Raw genomic sequence first — 26028 nt, forward strand, 5'->3', positions numbered from 1 at the left:
TGTCAGCAGGTGGAGTGAGAAGTGTGGGAAGGAAGGGCTTTGCGGGGGCGGCCCGCCGCGCTGCGGGCATTGCGGCGAGACGGGCGCTGACAAGACCCCAGGTCCCTCGAGGAGGCGGTGGCCTCTTTCTGTGCGCGTGTCCCTCTGCCCGGGCGGGCTCCTGCTCAGCGCCTCTTGGCGCGCCAGGGAGGCGGGAGCTGGGAGCAGGCGGCAGCCGCAGGAGGAGAGAGGAGTAGGACAGGGGCCGGCGCGGGGGCTCGGCGGCAGCCGGCCAAGGATGGCAGACAACGACCCGCGGAGCGCGCAGGACCTCTCGCAGTTCGTGAGTGCGGGTCCCAGGCAGGGCGGGCCGGGCTGAGGGGGGTCACGGCCCGGGAGCCGCCCTGCCACACGCGGGCTGCAGCTCTCCGGCGAGCCTCCCTCTCTGGGGAACACGGTCACTGCCAGTAACCCACAGAAGCGGCTACAGGGCGGCAGGAAGGCAGAGAAGGTGCCGGTTCCCCTGCAAAGCCCCAGGAGTCCGGTAACAGTAGCAGCAGCTCCTTCCTAAAGCCCCACGGCTGGGGGGGCAATCGCTCTGCCCCACGCTGAGTTCCCCCCCTGTTAGAGTCGTTGGCAGAAACCGGAGATTCCCCAACAAGAGGAGGGTAATAGAATAGTCTTTGTGAATTACCTCCAAGTAAACCAGCCATCTCAGCAGCCAGAGTCAGGCTAGTTCAGCTTAGCACGGGTTTAAACAAGAAAATGGGTCAGGTCAGGGCCCAGGCAGGCAGCAGCTCTTACTGAGACACCACGTAACGTGTAAAGCACTGAAAAGTTTGTTACCCAAGGTGTATTTACACTTACAGTTTCCTTAACTAATCCTGTTTGGCCCTCTGTGCCTGTTTTCCACCTGTAAAATGAAGATAATGTGTGGCCGGGCACCGTGCTGGGACTTCTCCCAGCTCTCCAAAAAACCCACCTCCATGAGGAGCCTAGCTCCCAGCACTGGGGCACTGTCTACACTGGCTCTTTACAGCGCTGAAACTTGCTGGGGGGGGGGTGTTTTTTCACACTCCATAGCAAGCAAGTTGCAGCACTGTACGTTGCCAGTGTACACAAGCCCTTAGTGGTAATAACAGTACTTCACACTTATAGTGCCTTCCACCCCAGGACTTCAATATGCTTTACAAACGTATCAGGGAGTAGCCCTGTTAGTCTGTAGCCACAAAAACAAGGAGTCCAGTGACCTCAAAGTCTAACAGATTTATTTGGGCATAAGCTTTCATGGGTAAAAAACTGCACTTCTTTAGATTCATGGAGTGAAAATTACAGATGAAGGCACAAATATACTGACACATGAAGAGAAGGGAGTTAGGTTACAAGTGGAGAACCAGTGCTGAGAAGGCCAATTCAATCAGGGTAGAAGTGTCAACACCAAGAGAGGGAAAATTGCTTTTGTAGTGAGCCAGCCACTCACAGTCCCTATTCAAGCCTAAATTAATGGTGTTAAATTTGCAAATGAATTGTAGCTCTGCAGTTTCTCTTTGAAGTCTGTTTTTTAAGTTTTTTTGTTGAAGGATGGCTACTTTAAAATCTGCTATAGAATGTCCAGGGAGAGTGAAGTGTTCTCCTACTGGCTTTTGTATGTTACTATGCCTGATGTCTGATTTGTGTCCATTTATTCTTTTATGTAGAGACTGGCCTGTTTGGCCAATATACATGGTAGAGGGGCATTGCTGGCACGATGGCATATATCACATTAGTACATGTGCAGGTAAATGAGCCCCTGATGGTGTGGCTGATGTGGTTGGGATCTTTGATGGTGTCACTAGAGTAGATATGGGGACAGAGGAAGCAATGGGGTTTGTGTTTCTGTGGTGTGGTGTGTAGTTGCTGGTATTTGATTCAGGTTGGGGGCTGTCTGTAAGCGAGGACTGGCCTGCCTCCCAAGATCTGAGAGAGCGAGGGATCGTTTTCCAGGATAGGTCATAGATCGTTGATGATATGCTGGAGAGGTTTTAGCTGGGGGGGGCTGCACGAGATGGCTGGTGGTGTTCCGTTATTTCCCTTGTTGGGCCGGTCCTGTAGTAGGTGACTTCTGGGTACTTGTCTTGCTCTGTCAATCTGTTTTCTCACTTCCCCAGGTGCCTGCATCTGTAATTTTCACTCTATGCAGCTGAAGAAGTGGGGTTTTTTTTACTCACAAAAGCTTATGCCAAAATAAATATTAGTCTTTAAGATGACACTGGACTCCTGTTGTTTTTACAAACAGTTAGTCTCACAACACCCACATGACAGAAGTATCCCATTTTGCATAAAGGAAACAAACAATGAGATATAATTGTGCAGAAGCCAAAGAAAATATATTCAACTTTTAATTACTTGATTCGTCATAGGTTGGGTACATACTTCAGTCTGTGTGTTTGGGTCTCAGAATGATCTTCTTAGAAACTAGATTACTAGTTACAGTTCTTCTAAGCCAATCTGGAAAAGAATAGTTGTATTTGTTCTTTCATACATTAATACATAGGACAGATATCAATAAGATCCAATGAACTTCTTAGCCATGCATCTCTTTCACACACTGCTTTTCTAATTTGATTTTCTATTTCAGCCCAGTGTTGTTAATGAAATTATCACACCATGTTTTATTTTTCACAGAATAGAAAGCTCTTCTGAAGTGTCAAGACAGTATATTCTTTGCTGATTTGGGTGGATGTTTTAATTAGTTATTTTTTACAGGCAGAAAACCTACTACAGCAACTGCAGGAGAACTTTCAAGCTTTGACTGAAAAGTTAACTCTGAGAAATATCCTTTTTTGTTATTCTGTATGTTACTAGATTAATAGAGCAAGTTCGGTAGGATTTTAAATAAGTTTATATAAAAAACACTAACTGTTTCACCTGGTTGGTTTATCTGATATTTTACTTTGAGAAATCAAGATCTGGATACACTTACACTTCAGTTTGGTATTCAGAAAGATCCCGAATACAATTAACCATGCATTTATACAGAGATCCAAATTGTACCATAGTTAAATATTTTACCTTTCCTCAGAAGAATGCTGATATTTGTATGGTAAAGACCAGCCAGTGTACAGCAATTCTTGCTGATGGGAGTCTATAAGAAAAGGTGGCAAGTTGTCTGCAATATCCTGACAGCCAGGTACAATCACCTCGGCAAGAACCGTGAAAGAGGAAAGAGAGGTCTATAAGAACTGCTTTTTAAATTAGTGTATTATGCATAACAAATAGAAAGTACGGACAAACTTTCTTTTAGCCTTCCATGTATAGGGAAAAGGAGAATTGGACCCAAAGAGAGAAGCTGAGAACAAAAAGGGCTCTGAGGTATCTCTCACTAATTAACAATACAGAAACTGGGTCACATACCTGGAAACTTGCTGCACAAGATAAGCTGTAACAACCAACCTCTGCTCTTATTCTCCCCTCCCCACCCCAAATTTTTGTAATTCAGCTTCTGTATGCATTTTGATTGCATATTTATGTTGTCCATGGTTGACCTTACAGGTACATTAGTAAATGCAGCTGTAATTCACTATGGCCTCCTAGGTAATAGGGTGTTATACAGCATAATGTCCGTCTTTCAGAGCAACTTCTTGAGGCACATTCCTCACCAAAAAAAAAAAAAAAAAAAAGAGGCTGTTAGGAAGAAAGCTGTTCTAACTCCAAGTAGGTAGGCATTCAAGTAAGCATTCAAATCACTCACAGGGCACGGCCCTTTTCAGATACTATAAAACTTATTGCAATGCAATTTTGTAACATTCCTTTCAGCTTCAGTTTTGCATGAGATGGAGTCATCTGGAAGAGTAACTTCTGACTGGTAAACATTTCACAGAAGTGAAAGTTAACAAAACTGTACTCTTGCTATACATAACAATGTTCTCTTTAACTTTTTACTGGAAGAAATGGGTGAACGTATTGATGACCTTGAAAAGCACGTCACTGACCTAATGGCACAGGCTGGGATAGAAAATACCAGTGAGGATCTGATGGTGAGAGTTGCTCTGTAAAACAAAGTTGTGTGTAGTTATGCTGTAAACTGCTTCCACACTACCGGGGAGAAAGGCTTGGTGCCCAGGTTCTCCATCCCTTTTAAAGGTGGGCATCTGAGTTACGGTTTGTGACTGTGAAGGTTGGAACGGAAGAGGGGAAGGAGTCTATCCTCCCACTCCAGCATCACTCTTATATCAAGCTCATTAAGGGCCCATTAAGAATTGACTACACTGTCTGAACCAGTTGTCTAACATCACTAGTAGACAAAGTCCTGGTGTAGAAAAGGCTTAACACAGATGAAAGAATTTGTCTCTAAATCATAGAGAACATTATTTGGAGAAATTAAGTTTTTAGTGCTTTGTTTAACAATGAAGGCTTCCTATGCATTACATCTTTCCATTTGGTCTTGATACCTGAAGCTCCACTAAAATGCCAACAATAAATGCTTTGGAGTACATATATTCCCTTAATGGGAACTGCACACCCAGATCCACAATGTATTCTAATAGACTATCACCTTGTAGATTGTTTAATATCAAGCATTTAAATGGAATCTCTTGTAACAGTTTGAGACTAACTCAAAAACAGAACTTATGTAAGTTTACACTACATATTTTCAAATCCCGAATTCATTTAGCAGATTTCTAAGGTGACATCCCAAGAACACAGAGCAAAGTTAGTGCCTAAAATTACCTTAGTTTAGGCTCCCGTTATATCCTGAATTGTAGGGGGGGAATGGGGAATGGAAAAGAGAACATACTGTAATCTTGCATCCTGACAGAGAAGATTAGCACCTGATTTTCAAATATTGTTAAAATATTTTGCCATGTAAGTCTGCATTTATTTGGAATCTAGATTGTATTTAAAAAAAGGTTGAGGTCATTTTTAATAATTTAATATGCCTGGGATTTGATTCTGCTAACAGCATCCACTATAGCATGCTGCATTTTTAAACTATATTTTACAGCTAGTTGTATCTAAAATTAACAAGAAAAATTAAGACTTTGTATCACATATCTGAACTATCACAATAACCTTAATTTGTAACTGAAGAATTGATGAATCAATGTATAGCGCCTAGATCCCTGGATAGACACCAGAGAAATAAAAATAAAATTTTAAAAACTAACACAGGTCAGCATATTTAGTAGTTATACAGTTGTCTCACTTTAATTGTCCTGTAGTATTTGGTGATATTTTCCTTCTATTACCATGATTTTCCTTTAACCCATCTGAAAAAAAAAATCCCTGAATTTGAGATAAATGAGTTGATTTTGTGATTTAAAGGAACCCATATTAAACAGAGCAAGGAAGTGCAGTAAAGTATATACACTATATTCTTCTGTCCCTTTTGATGCCTAATTTCTGTGGAAAAACAAATATTTCATAACATTGAAACCACCATCTCAAATCTTAAATTAAAATGTTAATTGTACAAGGATGTTCCTATTATATTGCAAAAAGAAAAGGAGTACTTGTGGCACCTTAGAGACTAACCAATTTATTTGAGCATGAGCTTTCGTGAGCTACAGCTCACTTCATTGGATGAATTTGCATCCGATGAAGTGAGCTGTAGCTCACGAAAGCTCATGCTCAAATAAATTGGTTAGTCTCTAAGGTGCCACAAGTACTCCTTTTCTTTTTGCAAATACAGAATAACACGGCTGTTACTCTGAAACCTATTATACTGAACCATATTCATTAATTGAATAAGCAAATAATATTTTTTTTTTTGCACAGCACTGAAAATGAGAACATACTGATCAAGAAATACAGACAGAATCTGTATTACATTCTATAGAGAATGAGGAAGATTTCATTTACAAACAGGATGTGTATTTCTACAAAATTCAAGTGAAAATACCACACATTGTAAAGGACTTCAAAGGGTAAAATTTTTAGTCTTGCACCATGACTGATAACTAGAACATCTATTAATATTTCAGCAATCACAAAGAATAGCTCCAGTGAAAGAAAAGTATATAAGCAAATTATGTCATGCAAGATATGAAGTCTCCATTTTTTGTTACTGATCCAATAAAGGAGGAAAGATGAGTTATGGCCATCAGACTAACGACACATTTTACTTAAGATGCCATAGAGGAAACACTATCTTATCAAGAGATGAGACTAAATTTGTGTACAATATTCATTACAAAAATCCAAAAATATATTCTGTAATGAATCTGCCCAGCCATGTAATTTTTAAAATGATAAAGATTAAATAAAAAGCTATTCATTTTCAAAATACCTGAAACATGCTCTTGTAAAAAAATTTAATGTTTAGATTTGTTTCCGAATTTCCTTGTTTTTGAGTTTAATAGTCCCAGAATAACTGAATCCTCTTGTGGCAATGGATTTCCACAGTTACAATATTGTATGTGTATGAAACCACATTATTTTGTCACTCCCTTAGATTCAGTGTGTGCACAAGCTCGCTCTCTCGCTTTCAGAATATGTACCCATACTATTAATGCTGAAATAAGATTTTTATCTGAGTGATATAGTCTACTTTGGTACACAGAATATATTTACACTACAAGCTAGGGCTGTAATTCCTCTGCTTGCATAAACACGCTCACACTAGCTCTCATCAAGCTAGTGAAAGTATAAGTAGCAGTGTAGCCCTGTTAGCATGGGTTGCAGAACCCATTGGTTCAGGAGGGTTTGTACTAAGCACGGTTAAGCCCTGCCTCTGCTGCCATTACTCACACTACCATGGCTACATGGCTATTTATACTCATGCTAGTTCAGTGAGAGCTAGCATGAGTATGCATACACAAAAAGGAGAATCACACCCTAGCTTGTAGTGTAGACATTAGCCAAAGATGAATCTTGGAAATTCCTCTGTACTTGCACACCTCTGAATACAAGTTGCTTTATCAAAGTCATACACAGAAAAGGACTGTGCACTTAAACAGAGCCCTCACTTCTGTCTTGCTACATACCTCTTTCCAAAATAGTGCATACCAACATTGAGGTGTGCATATATCTCACCATACAATCTGTAGCAGGAAACCATATCTCACCTATGTACTTTCCCCAGCATGAGGGGATGAGCTCAGAAAGGATCCCATTTTGAATACAGGATAGGTTTTGGAACATGAGATAATGCTATCATACATCTGCTTAACAAGATAGACTTGACAGAACAAATTAAAGAAAACAAATTAACTTCAAGGATATAAGATTCCAAAAGGATGATACTATTACTAGGCAATATCTTGCTGGAAATGGAATTTCATGGCACTTAAATTTCATGGCACATCTTTTACAGGGTACAAAAACAAAGGTATGAGTAGGTAAATAATATTGTTCATAAAAATGCTACTTTTTTTGTAATCCAGAAGCATTTACTATGCACTGAGCATTGTTCACACAAGGGAAAACTGTCCCTATCCCAAATAATTTACAATCTAGGAAATAATTTCCCAATTAAGATATTTACAATGTAGTTTATACCTGCCTTTTCTTGAATGCACCCAAAACTAACTCTAGTAAGGAAACAAACAGCAAAAGACCAATGAAGAGAAGTTAATCATTCTCAACCACAGTGTTTCAGGAAGGAGTGCACACTTAAAACTACTATGGATCTTGCTTCTTCACCGCACCTCCCTTCCCCTGGCTTGAGACAAAAAGCAGGAATGCAGAAGTACAGCAAATCAGTCTTCAGAAAGTGTAACACTAAAATAAAGCAGTTATTTCTGAGGGCTTCTTTAGAGTAGAAAAATTGCATCAAACTAACAATCTATTTAAAAATCAACCTAGTTAAACGAGTTCTAATCCCTAATGTAAACACATGTAAACCAGTTTCATTATCACCTAAATCTGTTTAGCTCCTGCTTTGGTAATACCAAAACAAGCTGAAATTATTTAAGCATGGATTACATGGGTTTAAGCAAGGCAGGAGTTTCACCTCAGTCTAACTAGATCGATTTAAAACACTATCTCACTCCTGCTATGTGGACAAGAAAAGGCTAAGCTAAATAAGCATACTAAACCAGGGATCAATTAAGCATCTACCCCTCTCCTGCTACTCTAAATAGAACTGGTCAAGCCAGTTCTATTTAGCATAGCAGGAAGAACAAAAATAAAAGGATCAACTGCTTTTCAGCTGTTAAATTGTTAAAATTAGTTTCTCAACTATTTGTTGAAAGGCAGAGTCCAGGATGGACCCCCAGAGTCAGTTAACAGCTGACCAGGCTTTAAAAAACCGTGCTAGTCCATGTTTATCTTTGACATTACCTGGGACGCTTCTCTTTCCCAGTATAATGCAAGTGCCTTAAACTACTTCATTGTATCTAAGAAATTATAAAATTTAATGAGCAGCATCAGTTGCGAACTCTCCCACCAACCTAATCAAGTTTTGCAGATCTTTCCAACTACATGGATGCCTGAAAACCCCAGTTCTTGAAACCACTTCAGAATCTTCATACCCATGCTCCAGATTATTGGAAGCATTTCTGCCAGGTTGCTTCAGCCTTTCCAGGAGTTCCCAACAAATCTAGAAGAGCAATAAGACACCCCCACCCTGTAATGGTCTTTCCTCAAAGCCAGTGGTTTTCAAGGGTCATGGAATGTAAGGCACTGGGTCACGGCAGCTCTGGTCAGCACCGCCAACAGGGCAGTTAAAAGTCCCGCCTGCGGTGCTGCCCAGCTAAGGCAGGCTAGTCCCTACCTGTTCTGACACCGCGCTGCACCCTGGAAGCAGCCAGCAGCAGGTCCAGCTCCAGGAGGGGGTGGGGGAAGGGGGAGATGGGCTCCAAGCACTGCCCCTGCCCAGAGCACCGGCTCCGCACTCCCACTGGCTTGGGCGGGGGCGGTGCCTGCAGGTGAGAGCCGCACAGAGCTGCTTCTGTGCCTCTGCCTAGGAACCAGACCTGCTGCTGGCCGCTTCAGGGGCGCAGTACAGCCCACGGTGCCAGGACAGGCAGGAAGCCTGCCTTAGCACCCCTGCTGACCAGGAGCCACCCAACATAACACCGCGCCCCAATCCGCTGCTCCAGCCCCCCAAACCCAGAGCCCCTTCCTGCCCCCCAAACTCATCCTCAGCCCCACCCCAGAGCCCTTACCCAGTCCCGCATCCCAAGTCCTTGCCCCAGCCCTGAGCCTCTCCCACACCCCAACTCCCTCTGCCCCAGCTCCATTGGGTCGCAGGCATCAACAATTTTCTTCAACTCGGTCACTAAAAAAAAAAAAAAGTTTGAAAACTACTGGCCTAGATAGAGCTCTCTGACTCTCATTGGAATGGTGTTGTATGGGAGAGATGCTCCTAAACTATATTTGGGTGAAGATGCAGTATGTTGTTCTTGGGACCCCAATGAGAAGGCACAGAATCTCTAGTTAGTACAAACAAGGTAAGAGGCAAAAGGATGGCGAACTGGAAGTGTGCCTGTGGGCCATATGCAATGGTCTGACAGAGTTTCAGTCCAATCGGAAAATGCATTTGAGGTCAGGTGAATGAGAAAAAAGGGTTTCTGATGAGGGTGAAATTAGCCAGGGATACCAGGGAAAAGTTAAGGATATTTATGGAACCTGAACTGAATTTTTTTTAGTTCAAATTTTAATAAACAAATTTTATATTTTAAATTGAGATAACTAATGTTATCCTTGGCATTTTCTTAATATAAAAGGTGGTTTGTTTTTTAAAATAATGTTCACGAAGATGAATCACTACAGTCGCCAGCACAGAGAGTGGGGCAGGGACTCCTGTGGTGCTGCTTCTAAGATGTCCAATAGTCTTGGCCCTGGATCCCTGTTCATACAGTGCTTAGAAAATTAGCAGGACTTTATATAATTTTTAATATTTTGTATAGCACCTAGAAATACATTTTTACATAGGAAACAAATCATTCACCATAGTTAAGTATAGCCATATGCACTAGTTCTTGAGGATCAGGGAATGAAACAAATTCAGAGTTACTAGAACAAGCCATGGAATACCAATTCAACCTGCATTTCTCAAAATGGCTGGTGCAGTTGCCCACAAACTAAACAAATAAAAGACCTTTTCTGGTTTAGTTAGAACTGGTTTTCAGTCAGATTTATAATGAAAAGTGTATACAATGATAAGTGTCTAAACTTTAGTTGTAGAATAGCAATTCTGTAATCATAACTTTATAGTGGGGAAATCACATTTAAAGCGTCTTTTTTCAAACATAGGAAAAAAATGTTTTAAGATACGCAACAACTGTATTTCCAGAGAATTTTGCTTGCTTAGTATTTCACCCTCTCTTTTTAGTGCCAATGGTTTCTGGTATCCATTACCAGACATGAACAAAATACCACGAATATGAGACTCTGACAAAAGTGACAAGCCATTAACTTCAAGAGGTGTATCTTGAAAGGCAAATACTTTTATTATTATTAAAAATAATAAGCCAACAGCAAGAACATAACAGCACTACTTTTTATCCATTAATAGGCTACACTAAAAGTTTCTCATGTACATTTGTTTCAACTTGTCATATTTTTTTAACATATTTTTCTAAGAATAGAATTGTGTTAAAAAAATATATTATACTGAGAGGTTGACATTTGCAGAGTTAAAGTCCTTTAATTCAAAAGGAATGATCCAGCTATTGCATTTCTGAAATCAAATGGTTCCAGACTTCCTGTCTATTTTTTCAAATGAAATTTTACAAAGTTTTTAAATAAGAGTTCAAAACAGGTTCATAATAAAAAAATGTAAATCAACTTTTATATACAAAGGATAATTATGTGTATGTGGAGGTGGACTAAAAGAGAAAGGGCAAGTGTCACAGAATGTCAATATCTGTATTTGGTAGAATAGTCTTTTGGTGACACCACGAGACCTCTACCTTTACGAGCTCCTCTATAAACGGTTTCTATAATGTCGATCATCTCTTGCTTGTCTTCCATCGCCCAGTTAATCTTGTTGTTGTTACCTGTACCTAAATCAATCATGATGTGTTTATTCCTTTAAGAGGAAAGAAAAAAAACAGGTCAATATGCTAAACTACTCTCTCATAATATTTCACAGGACTCAAGCACCCTGCAATATGTAACTCTTCTACCATATCCCTGTAGGTCAGCAAATAGGTATTTAACAAATGTATTTTGCCATTTAGTGTTTGTCATACTCAGGTTGAAAGCCCACCTGTTTTAAAATAGTATTTTTCTGTTCCTAAAGTTACAATAAAAAGATAAAGATTTATGTTTATCCTGAGGAATAGCATCTTCATGTCCCCCCCCCCCGCCTCCCGCACAAAAAAGTAACATTTCTGAACAAAGTCCCTTTCTAAAAAGCTCTAGATGTATTTGTCGTTTAACAGATGTTATCAATTAGAAGTAGACCTAGTGGTTCAAGAACTGAATAATGTGGATAGTTATCTATTATGAATATTTTATCTGTGTTGTTTATTTAATTAGCATGTGAACGAGATGTATTTTTTCTTAGACATTTAAATTTGAAATTCCCTATGGTGCCAAGAACTCAAATATTGTGCTAGTATATGAGAACAAAGTGAAGTGGATCAGTGTACTTTTATTTCTCCAAGAAACCAAAAAGTACAAGCACAAGTAATTTGAGGTGTTAGTAATTTACTGTAAAGATTTAATTTTATGTTGGCAGTGTCTTTAAATGTTGCCACACTTCAAAATGTCAAGCAAATACACAACGAATGCAAAAAGTTTAGCAGTTCTATCACTCTAGGAAACGTAAGACATTTCAACTATAAGATACGGATATTGTTATAAACTTAACACATTTGATTTTTAAATGTAAATATTTTAATTATATTTAGGGCTTGTTTCTGTAAATCTAACATCTAAAATCAGCTACTGTGCAGATTCAAACATGCAAAACTGCTGATTTCATAGGTACAGTGTTCTGTGCAGCTGGGTAGCAGGAAGAAAAAAAGCTCAGAATGCTTTTTTAAAACCTCTGCTTGAGAGGCGAATGCAGTAACACTTCCTGTGCACAATGGGCCTCCTCCAAACCAATGAAAAATACTCCATTGACTTCAATAGGTCTAATGTGAGGAAAATTATCCAGATGGCATATGTTAATACACATTAAGATATAAAACAATGCCATTTAAACTTCCGACTGTGCTTTGAGATGAATATGGCACTAGAGTGAAAATTCAGTCAGGATCTTAGGGTTCATCTACACTTAAAATGCTGCACCAACACCACTGTTGCACTTCACTGAAGACCCTACCAATGATGATGGGAGGGGTTCTTTTGTCAGGGTAGGTAATCCACCTCCCTAATGGGTGGTAGCTAGGTCAACAGGATAATTCTCCCTTTGATTTAGCGCTGTCTACACTGGGCGCTAGGTGGGTTTAACTGCATTGTTCAGGGCTGCAGATTTTTCACACACCTGAGCGACACAGTATTACTGACTTAACTGCTAGTGTAGACCAGGCTTTACTTGCAGTATCATCTTGGTTCATAACGGTGCTGTTTTTAATTCTCAGGAATGGAAGTGCTAAGTGGCAAATGGGTCAGGGTATCAACATTACTGAAGAATTGATACAAGGTGTTAAGGTTTATTAGATTAATTGGGGAAGAGCCACACTGAACTTGAATGCAATTACTTGTACATAAGTACAATACCATCTTAAATATTTTTTAAAAAAATACAAGAGCATATATAAAATGCATACAATACATTGCCCTTAATTATAGCATGTAATCCACAATACACCAAATTAAATTATACAGTAGAAATAAGGCATACCTAAAGAAAAACATGACCGTACAGGGATCATACAACTCGTACATCTTGTTGAAGTCTGGTACTTCTGTGATATCCACAAGATAAATAACAGCAAAATTTTTTACCTGAACAGAAGAAACAAAATTAAAATGACTGTAAACAGAGCAAAATACACTAGCAAGCCTTTAATAACTATATAATGACTGATCTTTTTATAGAATTTTGACAGATTTAGAGAAAATATGCTCAAGTTATTGCAATAATAATGCTGCAAGATGTTCATAACTAAGTCAAGCAAATATTTATTCCCTTTTGCCATTTCTAACTCGCTCTTAAAAGTTTGGAAAATAAATACATTTTAAAATATTACAGACAAGACATCTTATTGAGAAAGGGAATTCACATCCAGTAACAGAAAAATGGTATGTATTAAAATAGTGACTAAGTCACACTCTGTTGTGCCTTCCTCTCAATTATATATCTGACCCTATAAATATTTAAGGTAAGAGTGCTAGCAAATGCTATCATTAAGGTTGCTGAAGGGTTAGAATTTAAATGCTTAATTTTCAGTTGCTTATGACTTCCAGAAACTTTCACCCAAAAAGCTGAAATTTTCCATAATTTGTCTGTGTCCAAAGCAGAAAGTTTTTTTTAAAAAGTTTGAGCAAAGATGGGTTAGCTATTATTTAATAGAACAGTAGGGAAAAAAAAACACACTAAACTTCAGAATTAAAAAAAAAAACCTTCAGGCTTTTTGGACATCTATGAAGTCCAAATGGCAGGGGTAGAAAGTTTAAATTTGGCATGTAAATATTCCTCATTGAGTAATACTTTTGAGAGCTCTGACAAAAGTAGGATTTGATTTTGCAGAGTTATTATGAACTGAAGATTGCACTTTGTACATGCACCGTACATTTTGAAATGGGTTTTCTTACTAAATTCATGGTTAATTTCTTAAATTGCTGAAGAAAGCTATGCTCCAGTTGAAAAGAAAAATGTACAGTCCACAGGCTCTGAGCGGATTAATAAAATTATCTTGAAAAGAAGGAGAACTGATATGAACATTTAAGTCACTAAACATACTGGACAATGATAATGAAAATATGCACATACACAAGGATTAGATACACATGTAGCATCTATTTTTAAGTTGCAGAAACACCACAGTTTTGAGAAACGTTTATATGATATACTTGCTTGCTTTTGTAACTCACATGTATAACAGGGAAGAGTTAAATGTAGTGCAAACACCCTTATATTTTTGTTTCCTGACTTTTCAATGCATAACTAGGCAAATTTTGCATTCTCTAAAAGGTAATACTTGCAAAATCTTAGATTGTAACAAGCTTAATATTTTTCAAGTACTTTTAACTATTTAATTTTCTGTCAAGTACAACTTGGAAAACAAAATATGATTAAACAGAAATTATATAACATGTTAACAAATAAAACAATACAGAATTATGCAGTATCAAGCAAGCACTTTTTTGTTTAGTGTAAACAGCAATTAGTCATTTTAAAAGTCTGCAAATGCATACATAACATAGGTACTTTAAGAAAGTACCTTGATTTTTCATTCATGTACAAAGTGACAAAGCTATTTGGTATACATCATAATCCAAATGTCTGTCAAAAAAGTAAATTTCTATTTAGACACACAGTATCAAACCTCAAAGTCTGTGTACATATAGTCAGCCCCAAGAACTCAGTTCACATTACCTATGAAGTTAACTGTATTTATAAGATCAAATTAGATAATCTTCTGAAGTAACTCATTGCTTCCAGGTTGATTTTGCAGGAAAAGACTTCTCCAGCACAGTGAAACTAAGACATTATTTTCACTCTACTGCTGCTTCTGTAAGAACTACCAGGTGACTGACATGTACAATACCAACAGCTCATGTGCAATTCTCCTGCTGGGAAATTTCTACAATGCACATTTGTCAGCAAAAACCTAAAACTCTTAGGACACACTAAATTTAGTCCTTGAATAAAATATCAGTGTCTGGTTAACCTTGAGATCACATTGTCCACAATTTTTAAAATATACTTTCATGAAACAAAGAGCATTTCTGCCAAAGGTAGAATTTATTATGAATCAAAGCACAAGCACAAACATTTCTATTTTTGAAGTACAAAAGAATACCATTAAAATATTAAGAAATATAAGTAAAATATTTTTATATGCAAAAATATTAGTTTTTACTCAATGCAAGAAATACTATAGCACCTACCATAGGAGTGGCTTAAGTTTGTTTGATATTTCCTCTATTTAAATGAACTGAGCAATTACAGCTCCTATAGAATATAAACTACAAAATTTTGTAGGTCATTAGCAAGGGACCCAAATGGCCTCACACTTTAGGAGAGGAAGCCACTGAGGGTACAAATATTAACTTTTCTTTGTTTTACAAAACTGAGAAATTTTACATAGTTAATATTCAATAAACAATATTAGCTGAATCTCACTTTGAAAATGAGATTGTTTTGATCATTATACATACTTTGGTAGAGATCTTATCACCATAATCTAAGCACCTCCCAAACATTAATGAACTTACCTTCCCAGCATTAGATTGGAAGAAAATTGTTGTACTAATTTTATAAATGGAGGACTGAGTACACATGCATTTAGCAACTTGAACAAAAATCACACATGAAATCTGAGGTAGTCAGGAACTAAATCCAGAATGCCTTCCTTTCCTCTCTCCATGCCCTTTGTTTCAATTCTGAAAAGATTTTTAATTAGAATTCAGTGCTTTACAGCATTTGAACACTGGAATCACTAGCCACGCTCCTTAGATTGAAGGCTCTTTGGGACATCTTTTTGTTCCGTGTTTCTACAGCACCCAGCACAATGGGACATGGTCAACAACTGGGGCTCTTAGGCACTAATACAATACATACAACAAATGTTCCTATATAGAGCACAGGTGCCCAAACTTTTCCTGTTGCACTTCCTCTTTCCAGTAATGGACTCTGTCTGTGCCCCTACTCCGTTACTGGCTCAGCAGAGGAGTTTCAGCTGAAGGTGGAACTGGGGGCAGAACTGGAGATGGGGAAGGACCTGGGGCTAAAGGCAGAGCGGGAATGAACGCAGAGCTGGCCTGGGGCTGAGGGCAGAGCAGGGAGCATAGTGGAGCTGAGGCTGGGGGTGGAGCTGGTCGGGGGGGAGTGGAGCTGTGGCTGGGGTTGCAACTGGTCTGAGGGCAAAGTGGGGCTGGGTGGCACTCTCTCCCCACTCCCCTCTGGGAGCTGGCCCAGGCCCTGCCACAACACCTCCCCCATACAGATTCCTCCACACCCCACAAGGGGGCATGCCATGCAGTTTGGAGACCACTGTTTAGAGTATAAAACTTGTTCCCTAACGTTTCAGCATAGTGGCGCCTATCTAGAAGTCAGATGTGAGAACAAGACACTAAACACTAACTTTAACATAACTACCTCAAACCAGAGAAGAAAATAAATATAATACTGGAAAAGCAAATCATGTTAGTACCCCATCAGCTACAACTATACTTAAAGACAATTGCAGCTGGCACAATTCTCATTCCAGTAAAAGATACTTGAGTTTATAATCAGACACAGGTACTTACTCCTGGGGAAATTCTGTGCCACCTCGCATAAGCAGAATGTATAGCACCCAATTTCTTTGCTTCCCGGCAGAAAATGACTTTCTGATGGGGAAGCAAAGGAAAGCCACAACAGCGGTCATGCAATCCTCCCCAGCAGTATGTTTCAGGTGCCCAGGGCAGCCAGCAGAGAGGTAAATCACTGTGGGGCAGGGGGCAGAACTGGGGAAGACCCAGCTGGTGGCTCCCACCCTGCAGTGGGCTCAGCTGCTAGTCCCGGCTGGGCTGGGAATGAGAGGACTTCCTCTTCCCCTGTGAGGCATCCAGGGCCGCGTCAGACCCACTCCCAGATTTCTCTCCCAGCTCTAGGAAGCTCTGCAAACTCCCCCTTTCCTGCGCTTCCTGTGCCCATTGCTCCTCAGCTGCAGAGGGAGGGATCACTGTACAGGGAGCTGCTCCCCCATCTGCCCACCCCCGTGCATCCAGAGCCCCTCAAACCCAGACCTTGACACCAAGCCTCACCTCCCCACGCACCCAAAACGCCCCGGGCAAGCCCCCTGCTCCTGCAGCTGGACCACCGTGAAAAGCCACCCGCACCCAGATCCCCACCCCACTGAGCCCCAACCACCTTAACTTGGACCCTCCTGCAGAGTCCCATTACTGTTGCACCCAGAACCCCATAACAAGCCCCTGTGCATCCAGATCCCCCCTGCACCCACATCTCCCCCCCCGAGCCACCCACCCCCAGATTGCCCCACACAGAACCCTCTCAACCCACCCCTGTATCCCCCCCTCACTTGGATCCTCCCTTGCTGAGCATGCCTGCCAACACCTGGTGCACCTGGCACAGAGGGGCAGGGCCCTGGGGTGTTTCTGGGGCAGGCCCAGTCCTTTCACTGTGTCAGGCTTGGGTGTAGCCTCACTGTTGAATCTGTGTCCTGGGAGGGGAGCTGCACAGTGATCTCCCACTTCTGTGCAGCCAGTGGCCTGTGCTCCCCAATGCCATGCTGGAGCCTCCACATTTATTTGACAGATAACATTTGCAGAATTTTTTAAACATTTACTTTTTCAAGGAAAGTAAAAAAGGATAAATCTGAGACTCTTTACAGTTTAAAAGTGTTCAGTGAAGACACCTATAAAAATGTGAATGGAAATCTTTGTACACACATTCAAGTGTAATAAAAAAAGTCTGACTACGTAAAAATCCCTGCAGTAAATCAATGGGACTTCTCCAAAACTATTTCCTTTTAGCGCTTGGGGATTAAAAGTTCCATGGACTCCAAAGTTTGGAAAAAAGAATACTACTGGCCAGATTTGCAAGGTGTCAGACCTCAAGTGCCACTTTCTGCTGCCAACTTGTCTTCCTCCACTCACTTTTTAATTTCAGTCTGATTTTAGTGGCTCCTTATTAGAACTGTTAACACTAAAACCAGTACTGTATACCATCTGAAAACTGACTTCAAGAAGCATAAGCATTCATTCTAAGCTTTAGGAGTTAAGAGTACCGTGCACCAACATCATTCTGAAATGGAAGATGTGGAGAATATGCAGGGAAGCACGACCATTATCTTGGTGTTTCTCAGATCTATGTTTTTGATATTTTTGTTCTTGAATAACTATATAGAACTTCAATAATCCCCGTAAGAGGGAATATCTACACATTCGCTGTTTCTCTCTTCAAGCAAAGTCTGAGAGGCCATCCATGTCCAACACTGCTAGTGTAATAGTGTCTTCTTCTATATTCAAGAAAAGCTACGACACCCAATGAAGTTGAGTGGAGCATATGTGGACTGGGGGAAAAAAAAATTGGATATTTTCTCCACTTAACTACAATGGCCCATTGAAGTTCCTGTTGAATACAGCAGCAGTGTAGATTCTAAAAGCCTATCGCACCTGTAGTGAGGGAACCCAGGCAGAAGTACATATAACAACTTATTCTGTGAAGCTAATATAGTTTTACATTATTCAACAAACATATCCAAAAAAGTTTATGGTTAGATGATGAACCTTAAATATGGCTAACATTTTAATACTTCTCAGGGCTAGAAATATTTGGTGGACCAGTATTAAGCCATTTCTTATAACTGGTCCATGACTAGAAGGATAAGAAAAGTTGTAGGTCCCTTCCGTATATTTCTCCACTTACTTCCCCTCATATAACTCAGCAAGATCAACTTTCAGCTATACAATATTATTTCCCATTTACTGGCTCAAGGCTTTACATCAGACAAAAGAAAAAGTGAATCCCACTTTTCTTCCAATGTCTTTCTTCCTAATGCCGTTTACAATACCTTAGCAGAAAAAAAACCCATATGCCTGCAAGCATTACAATAGCTAACACCCAGTCTACACTAACCTAAAACTTTTAGCCTGAAGCTGTTTTAACACAGTTTAGATAACAAGTTAAACAACCTGACAAAACCAGCTTGCAATTAGGATCTACTCTTGAGGACAGTTTTAAAAAAGTTTGACATGGTGTACTGTGGCCAATTAAATTGTTTTAGCTGGAAACTGTTTTTAAAATAGCTTCAAGTTACATGGTTTTCATACAAGTATATTGGAGATCTGTACTAACAAGCCAAAGCGAGGTGGAAGTTTCTGTCAGATCTTGAGTGACAGTTAAGAGGTACACAGGGTAATTTGCGGGGGACTTAATGGGAAATTTTGCGCAGTCCTAAAAGAAAGCGGAGGAGAGCAGAGGAGGAGCTAAACATGAGTATCAAGGTCTAAGGGAGAAAAAAGACCCAAGAAAAATTTTTTGGGTGAGGAATGTGTTTTTGAATTAAACTCACAAGCATTAACAATATATTAATCGTGATTAATCACGCAATAAAAAAATTAATTGCGATTAATCACACTGTTAAACAATAACAGAATACAATTTAAATATTTTTGGATAGTTTCTACATTTTCAAATATATTGATTTAAATTAAAACACAGAATACAACGTGTACAGTGCTCACTTTATTTTTTATTACAACTATTTGCTCTGTAAAAACAGTATTTTTCAATTCACCTAATATCTTTATTATGAAAGTTGAACTTACAAATGTAGAATTATTACAAAAAAATAAGACACCATAAAACTTTAGAGCCTACAAGTCCACTCAGTCCTACTTCTTGTTCAGCCAATCACTCACACAAACAAGTCTGTTTACTTTTGCAGGAGATAATGCTGCCTGCTTCTTGTTTACAATGTCACCTGAAAGTAAGAACAGGCATTGGCATGGGACCGTTGTAGCTAGCGTTGCAAGATATTTATGTGCTAGCTGAATTAAAGATTCATATGTCTCTTCAGGCAGAGGCATGAAGGGGTATATGAACGTTTAGCATATCTGATATTTAAATACCTTGAAATGCCGGCTACAAAAGTGCCATGCGAACACCTGTTCTCACTTTCAGGTGACATTAGAAATACTAAGCGTGCAGCATTATCTCCCGTAAATGTAAATATGCTTGTTTGTTTTGTTTTTGATTAGTTATGTAAAAAAAATAATGTAAAACTTTAGAGCCTACAGGTTCACTCAGTCCTTCTTCTTGTTCAGTCAGTTACTCAATCTACATTTGTAAATTGCACTTTCATGATAAAGAGACTGCACTATACAACTTGTATGAAGTGAACTGAAAAATACTACTTCTTTTCTTTATCATTTTTACAGTGCAAACATTTATAATAAAAATAATAATATAAAGTGAGAACTGTACATGTTGTATTCTATGTTGTAATTGAAATCAATATATTTGAAAATGTAGGAAAACATCCAAAATATTTAATGCATTTCAATAGTCTATTGTTTAACACTGCGATTAAAAGTGTGATTAAACATGATTAATATTTTTCAGTTAAGCACGTGAGCTAACCGAGATTAATTGACAGCTCTAGTTATTAGACATATAAGCTTTAAATTTAATCAATATTTTCCTGGCTTTAAAATTACGAAGTGATTTTAAAAGAGTATGCTTATCTTAATGATTGGCAAATACCACCAGCTTTAACAACAACTACACTTTTCTAACCTCCCTACTCTGCCTATTAACTGTCTCTGTAGCTTTTGCCTGCCTCCGAGTAGAAGCACAGGGACAAGTGGCCATTTCTTGAGTAGATGCCATTGCTAGTGTGCCTTTCAACCACGGTTGGTTAGATGCAAAGCAATGGACCCAGTCATCTCAAGTCATCACTTGCCAGAGACCAAGTGATTCTCTACCAAATGTCATGCATACAATAAAGGTTTCCGATTTGAGGTTTGTCTGATTTTTGGTATTTACTTTTAGACAAGTTTTAGCTTTTTACTGTAAATATCGTTTAAATATTTGTATTTAATTATATAAAAATTTAGCACCCCAAGCTCTGTATCCCTGGGGATGAGCTTCCAGGAATCACAGGCCGCCTCTGAAACAGTGTTCTGTACTGCAAAAAATAATTTGAGATATTTTCAAGGTATTTTATAAGTATAGTATTCTTACATTTTTGCTCTGGAAAAACTGGAAACACACAACATTATTTCTTGTTAAACTTTCTAAAGTTTTCGGTATGTATTGCACTGAAATGAATGCTTATTTCAATTGTAAACAAGGATATATTTTAGTGGGAACAATCTACTTTATGTTCTGGCGGTTTTCTCTTGCCAAAATACAAGTCAGGTCAATACAGTCCAACTCCACATTGATTATAAAGTACAGATACATTACTACTTCCTAAAATCATGCTGCAAATTTAAAAAAAAAAAATGTTCCACCTCAGTACTAAGTGTGAAATAGAGCTACATTTTCTTCAAATGTAGCATGCAGCTACAGCATGGCAACATTTTGTACTATGCTTTAGATCAGCGGTTCTCAAACTGTGGGTTGGGACTTCAAAGTGGGTCGCAACGCCATTTTAATAGGGTTGCCAGGGCTGGCTTAGACTTGTGGGGCCCAGGGCCAAAGCCCAAGCCCAAGGGCTCCAGCCCTGGCTGGTGGGGCTAAGGTTACAGGCCCCCTGCCTGGGGCTGAAGCCCGTCGGCTTTGGCCCCCCCAGCCTGGGGCAGTGGGGTTTTAGCTTTGCACACACACCCCCGGGGTGGTGGGGCTTGGGCAGGCTCAAGCTTCTGTCCCCTCTCCTGGGGTCCTGTAGTAATTTTTGTTGTCAGAAGAGGGTTGTGGTGCAATGAAGTTTGAGAACCCCTGCTTTAGATTATAAACACCTGTACAATTGGAACTTTTACTCACTCTTTAAAACAGCTGCGAGATCCAAACATGGCTCGTAAGCAAGAGGATGAGGAAGGATCTCCCCCTTTAACCTGCCATTTCTGCAGAGGGAGATTTTTAAATAAAAAGTTACATTGTTCTTTTTCCCCTCATAAAAACTTAAATGCCAATATGTCTGCCAAATTGCCAAGAGTCCTGCCAAAGATAAATACTAATAGTATTCCCGTGTATAATCCATCAGTTCTCACAACATTAAAAGTAAACATAAGACAAACAAATGCAAAGAAGCTGTGCTGAAGAAATGTCAAAGCATCCTCCTAGCTTAAGTCCTGTTATGGCTCAATATTTGATATGTACGCAGTTGCCTTACCAGATGTCTTCAACAACACTGAGATGAACAAGAGAAGTGTAATTTTTTAAGAATGCCATTGAGAAGAAATGACTGCCACAGAAACAGCTTCACATCAGGTTACAGCACATAAAGAACTGTACAAACGATTTTGGAAACAACCGTTGAATGCCATTTAAACATTAATTCACAGTAGTCTTTTTGGCTAGGTTCTTGTTTTATTTGAGTTTCCCACTTTTTCTTCTGAGGTTTAACCAACAAATAATTTGCTAAGATTTCTGTCTAGTTGTACTACTATGCAATAATGTTATCTGGGAGAACATGAAAGGATAAAATATATCCAATCACATATTTATGTAAACAATTACACTGGACCCTCGCTAGAACATGGGATTCATGCGCGGTACCACATTAGAGGGGACTGCGTTAAAATGAATTTCAATTAAAGTAATTAAATTTGGGATTCATGGTCACAACCGCACTATATGCAAGTTCGCGCTATATAGATGCATGTTCTAGCGAGGGTCCGGTGTATTAATTTTTCCTCAGTATCTAAGATGCTTAAATGGGTGATCTGTTTGTCAGAGGGTATCATTGCCATCTGAGAAAGCTTCAAGAGCTTGGCTCAATGTGTACAGATTAAAATTAATTTGAGCCCTGGTATAACCAAGTGCAAACTCTAATTAAGCCAGTGCAGTGGCACCCATTTCAACCAAGGCTGAGCATGGTCTATAAGTGCATTTCTTCCCATGCATTTTAAGATTTTACATTTTAAAAATAAAAATATATGCCAAACTAAAACATCTAAACGTTTTAACCTATTCCAATTAATCTTCTAATTGCTAGTGTATTAATATTACACATTCTGAGTATGAAGTGACAATGCTGGCTTAATCTTACCTGTAGTGTTCATACCAGTGCTATTAATGAAACTTGTTTCCCTCTGAATGGCCTAGATTATTAGATGTTAAACTATCAGCAGTCAGAAAAGAAAAATATTTTCAGGGACAGATGCTCAGTTTTAGAATATAGTAGTACTGTTTCCATTCAATCAAGCATTAAACAACATGGTGGGTAATTATTTCAGATGGCCATGAAAGCAGATGGCTGTTTCACATTCATTCAATGTAGGCATAGCTTGTTAAGGAAACTGAACAAGTTGGATTTATTGCCTGGAAACTGCCTTAGACTAAAAAGAACACGCAATTTCAGATGCTGAACAGAAATATACAATTATCACAAACAACAATCCAAATTTACCTTCTCAGCAATACTGTATAACACTTCATCCATTTTCATACAAGTTGGATCCCAGTCATGTCCAAATCGGATGACCACCACACGGTCTTCTTCTGAAAGAATGGCCTGGTCTACTTGCCAGCCATTGTGTAAGTGAGGAAGCATATACGACATTTTTAAAACTTGATGTAAGGCCTGCAAAAGAACAGAAACCATCTAAGAATTGACAATTCTTGAAATCTACTTAACATTAATCAAGAAAGCCAACCCAATAAAGCTAACACCCATCTGTTAGCTTTTATTTAAGATGATGCACGTGTCCAGACCTCACTGGTTTCCTTTAAAAACACATACACACCACCAAAAGTATTGTTGATAGTGAACTAATTCGGATAAAGACTATTTATTTTTCTTAATGCTGTGTACAGACTGTGCTTTTTCTTAGGATTTCCCACCGTTGCAACTTCACCAACAGTAGTTCTAGCATAGATCGACAGCAAGCATTTTGACTACTGTGTCACCTAGTCCTAGCCTGTATCAGAACAGCCCTAAATGACATGGTGGTTACACTGTGACCTCTCTACAACACTGTTCTCACTGGCACTGAAGTACAGGTAGGAAATTTTAAGGAAACGCTCAGTATGGAGTAGGGCCACGCTTCACATAGCAACCATCGTCCAGTCCAGCAAGAGGGGTCTCCAGCAAGATTCCCATCCAGGAATAGGAAGAATGGAGAGAAACCTCTTCAGCCTTCACAATCTCCAGTCCTTTATTTTCAGTCTTTTACCAACAGGCCCAGCCATATTACAGCTGGCAGGTCAGATGTGCCACGTTCAGAGGCTTGACAGATTTGCTCCCAAACTTACCATTTTTAAAGGAGCTATTACTACCAGGGCGCTGGAGCGATTACTATAGTGGGGGTGCTCAAAGCCATTGAATCAAACTGTAAACCCTGCACATAAGGGAAACCACTAAAAGCCGGGGGACGACGACGACGCGGGGATGCAGTCGCACCCTAGCTCCATCAGCTATGATCATTACAAACCCCTCCGCGGTGGGGGTGGTGCAATGTGGGGGCTGCCCCCACTAAGGGTTACCCGGTGTGCTAATGGGGGCAATGACATGGGGCCAATGACGTAGGGCCACTTAAATCCCAAACCAGCTTTGACACCCCCTCCCACAGTGCCCCACCACCCTCTCCCACAGTGGCCCCCTCAGCCCCGCGCATCACCGCCCCAAAGGGCCCTTCCACAATGCCCCACCCTACACCCCATTGAAGCTGCCCCCCCGCGCCCCTGGCCGCGGCGGCACGGGCTGGCTCCCGCTAGGCGACGCCCCTTCCAGAACATTCCACACGGAGCCCGCCCAGCGGGCCCCCGAGACACCAACCTCCCACGGCCGCACTCGCAGATTAACCGCCGGCGCCGCTGCCTGCACCACGCTCCACAACGGCCCCCGACCGCGCCGCGAGCCCTGAGGGGGACCAGACGGGGGCGCGCGCCCACGCCCAAAACTCTACGGGCTCGCTGAAAGGGGGTCGGAAGTGACGCACTGCGTATTCCGAGCAGAACACGTCCACGACAGGAAGCAGTAGTCGCCATCTTGCTTGTAGGCTTCCCTTCAATAGGCGGATTGTTACCTTCTGACCCCTGTGAGGGGAAAAGGAGAGCTGGAGCATACCAACTCCCTAAAGCGGCAGGGGGTAACAGGCTGTACCAATTCACGTGGGAAACATTTTGTACTCCTTTTCTTTTTGCGAATACAGACTAACATGGCTGCTACTCTGAAACCTGTCGTTGATGTATTACCAACCCCCACAAAGGGGAGGCAAGGTTTCAAAAGCCCCACTGGTTGCTCTGAGCCTGGAGATTGCTATGCCAGGCAGGGAAGGGCCCAGCCTTGGGAGTGGTGCCAGGGTTACGCGTGCCAGAGATGTCAAGCCTCACACTTCAGGACAGGAGCCAATGCTGGCTGCCACCAGGCTCCGGACGAGGCGCCTCCAGGGCCAGGCGATGCCATTAGTGTCACACCCACTTTGGGGTGCCCTGCACCTTCCTCTGAAGCAGCTGGTGCTGGGTGAAGCTAGAGACGGGCTCCTGGCCGAGCCGGGCCCCGGGCTTGAGAGTACCGCACTGTGCACGTCCTCACTTCCTGTGAGGCTTTCTCCCGCTTTGATATGGCAGCCAACCCATCATGCTGCGGTCAAGCCTTAAGGGGTAGAAAATTCACAGTGACAGGAGATTGTTGCCAAGTGGGGCCTGTCCTGATCTACCAAGCTCACCCTCCCACGGAACAGTTCTGCTGAGCCAGACTTTTGCAGATGAGATGATGTACTAGAAAAAACACTTACCAAGTCCCTGCCACAGCCAGGTTTAGAGTGAGTTTGTGTGTGTATGGGGGTGGGGGGGGATGTGAGAAAACCTGGATTTGTGCAGGAAATACCCAACTTGATTATCATGCACATTGTGTAAAGAGTTGTCACTTTGGATGGGCTATCACCAGCAGGAGAGTGAATTTTGTGGGGGGGTGGAGGGTGAGAAAACCTGGATTTGTGCTGGAAATGGCCAACCTGATGATCACTTTAGATAAGCTATTACCAGCAGGACAGTGGGGTGGGAGGGGGTATTGTTTCATATTCTCTGTGTATATATAAAGTCTGCTGCACTTTCCACGGTATGCATCCGATGAAGTGAGCTGTAGCTCACGAAAGCTCATGCTCAAATAAATTGGTTAGTCTCTAAGGTGCCACAAGTACTCCTTTTCTTTTTGCGAAAACTCTCTGTGCTCTTAGCAGGCAGTTTTGGTCAAGGACACTAGTCTGAGGGTACACTACCCATGACAAGAATGTAATTACCACACTTCCTATGTCGATTCTCAAATTATGTGCTTTCACATAAATAAAGCTAGAAGCCATATGAGATAGTACCATGGTTAGAGTAAGAGCCAAAAATAATGAAACAGTCACCATCGGCATGGTGCAATAAGCAGAAGAATAACT

At 40.6% G+C, this 26028-nt stretch overlaps 2 protein-coding genes across 3 annotated transcripts; one reads left to right on the plus strand and one right to left on the minus strand.

Moving 5' to 3' along the window:
• Nucleotides 1–10938, plus strand: HSBP1L1 (heat shock factor binding protein 1 like 1). The gene is made up of 4 exons (XM_073331814.1): nt 1–322; nt 2725–2791; nt 3901–3995; nt 10238–10938. The coding sequence occupies exons 1-4, from the start codon at nt 278–280 to the stop codon at nt 10298–10300; spliced, it is 270 nt and encodes an 89-aa protein (XP_073187915.1). The 5' UTR covers nt 1–277; the 3' UTR covers nt 10301–10938.
• TXNL4A (thioredoxin like 4A) lies at nt 10333–24602 on the minus strand. Of its 2 annotated transcripts, XM_073331812.1 has the most exons (4): nt 24420–24602; nt 23052–23225; nt 12704–12807; nt 10333–10936 (listed from the first exon to the last, which is right to left on the minus strand). In XM_073331812.1, exons 2-4 carry the CDS (start codon nt 23202–23204, stop codon nt 10765–10767), a joined length of 429 nt encoding a protein of 142 aa, XP_073187913.1. In that variant the 5' UTR covers nt 23205–23225; nt 24420–24602; the 3' UTR covers nt 10333–10764. The 2 variants fall into 2 exon arrangements, with proteins under 2 accessions (XP_073187913.1, XP_073187914.1); XM_073331813.1 differs by lacking the exons at nt 23052–23225; nt 24420–24602 and adding an exon at nt 21464–21543.
• Between the last annotated feature and the right edge of the window lie 1426 nt (nt 24603–26028).

Source organism: Lepidochelys kempii, chromosome 2, assembly GCF_965140265.1.
Source record: "Lepidochelys kempii isolate rLepKem1 chromosome 2, rLepKem1.hap2, whole genome shotgun sequence".
NCBI lineage: Eukaryota > Metazoa > Chordata > Testudines > Cheloniidae > Lepidochelys > Lepidochelys kempii.

Coding starts and splice junctions, on each gene's coding strand:
- HSBP1L1 (XM_073331814.1), top strand. CDS start 278: ATGGCAGACAACGACCCGCGGAGCGCGCAGGACCTCTCGCAGTTC. Junction 323..2,724: donor CGCAGGACCTCTCGCAGTTC/GTGAGTGCGGGT, acceptor TATTTTTTACAG/GCAGAAAACCTACTACAGCA. Junction 3,996..10,237: donor ATACCAGTGAGGATCTGATG/GTGAGAGTTGCT, acceptor CTCTCTTTTTAG/TGCCAATGGTTTCTGGTATC.
- TXNL4A (XM_073331812.1), bottom strand. CDS start 23,204: ATGTCGTATATGCTTCCTCACTTACACAATGGCTGGCAAGTAGACCAG. Junction 12,808..23,051: donor TATACAGTATTGCTGAGAAG/GTAAATTTGGAT, acceptor TCTTCTGTTCAG/GTAAAAAATTTTGCTGTTAT. Junction 10,937..12,703: donor ACGGTCATGTTTTTCTTTAG/GTATGCCTTATT, acceptor TTCCTCTTAAAG/GAATAAACACATCATGATTG.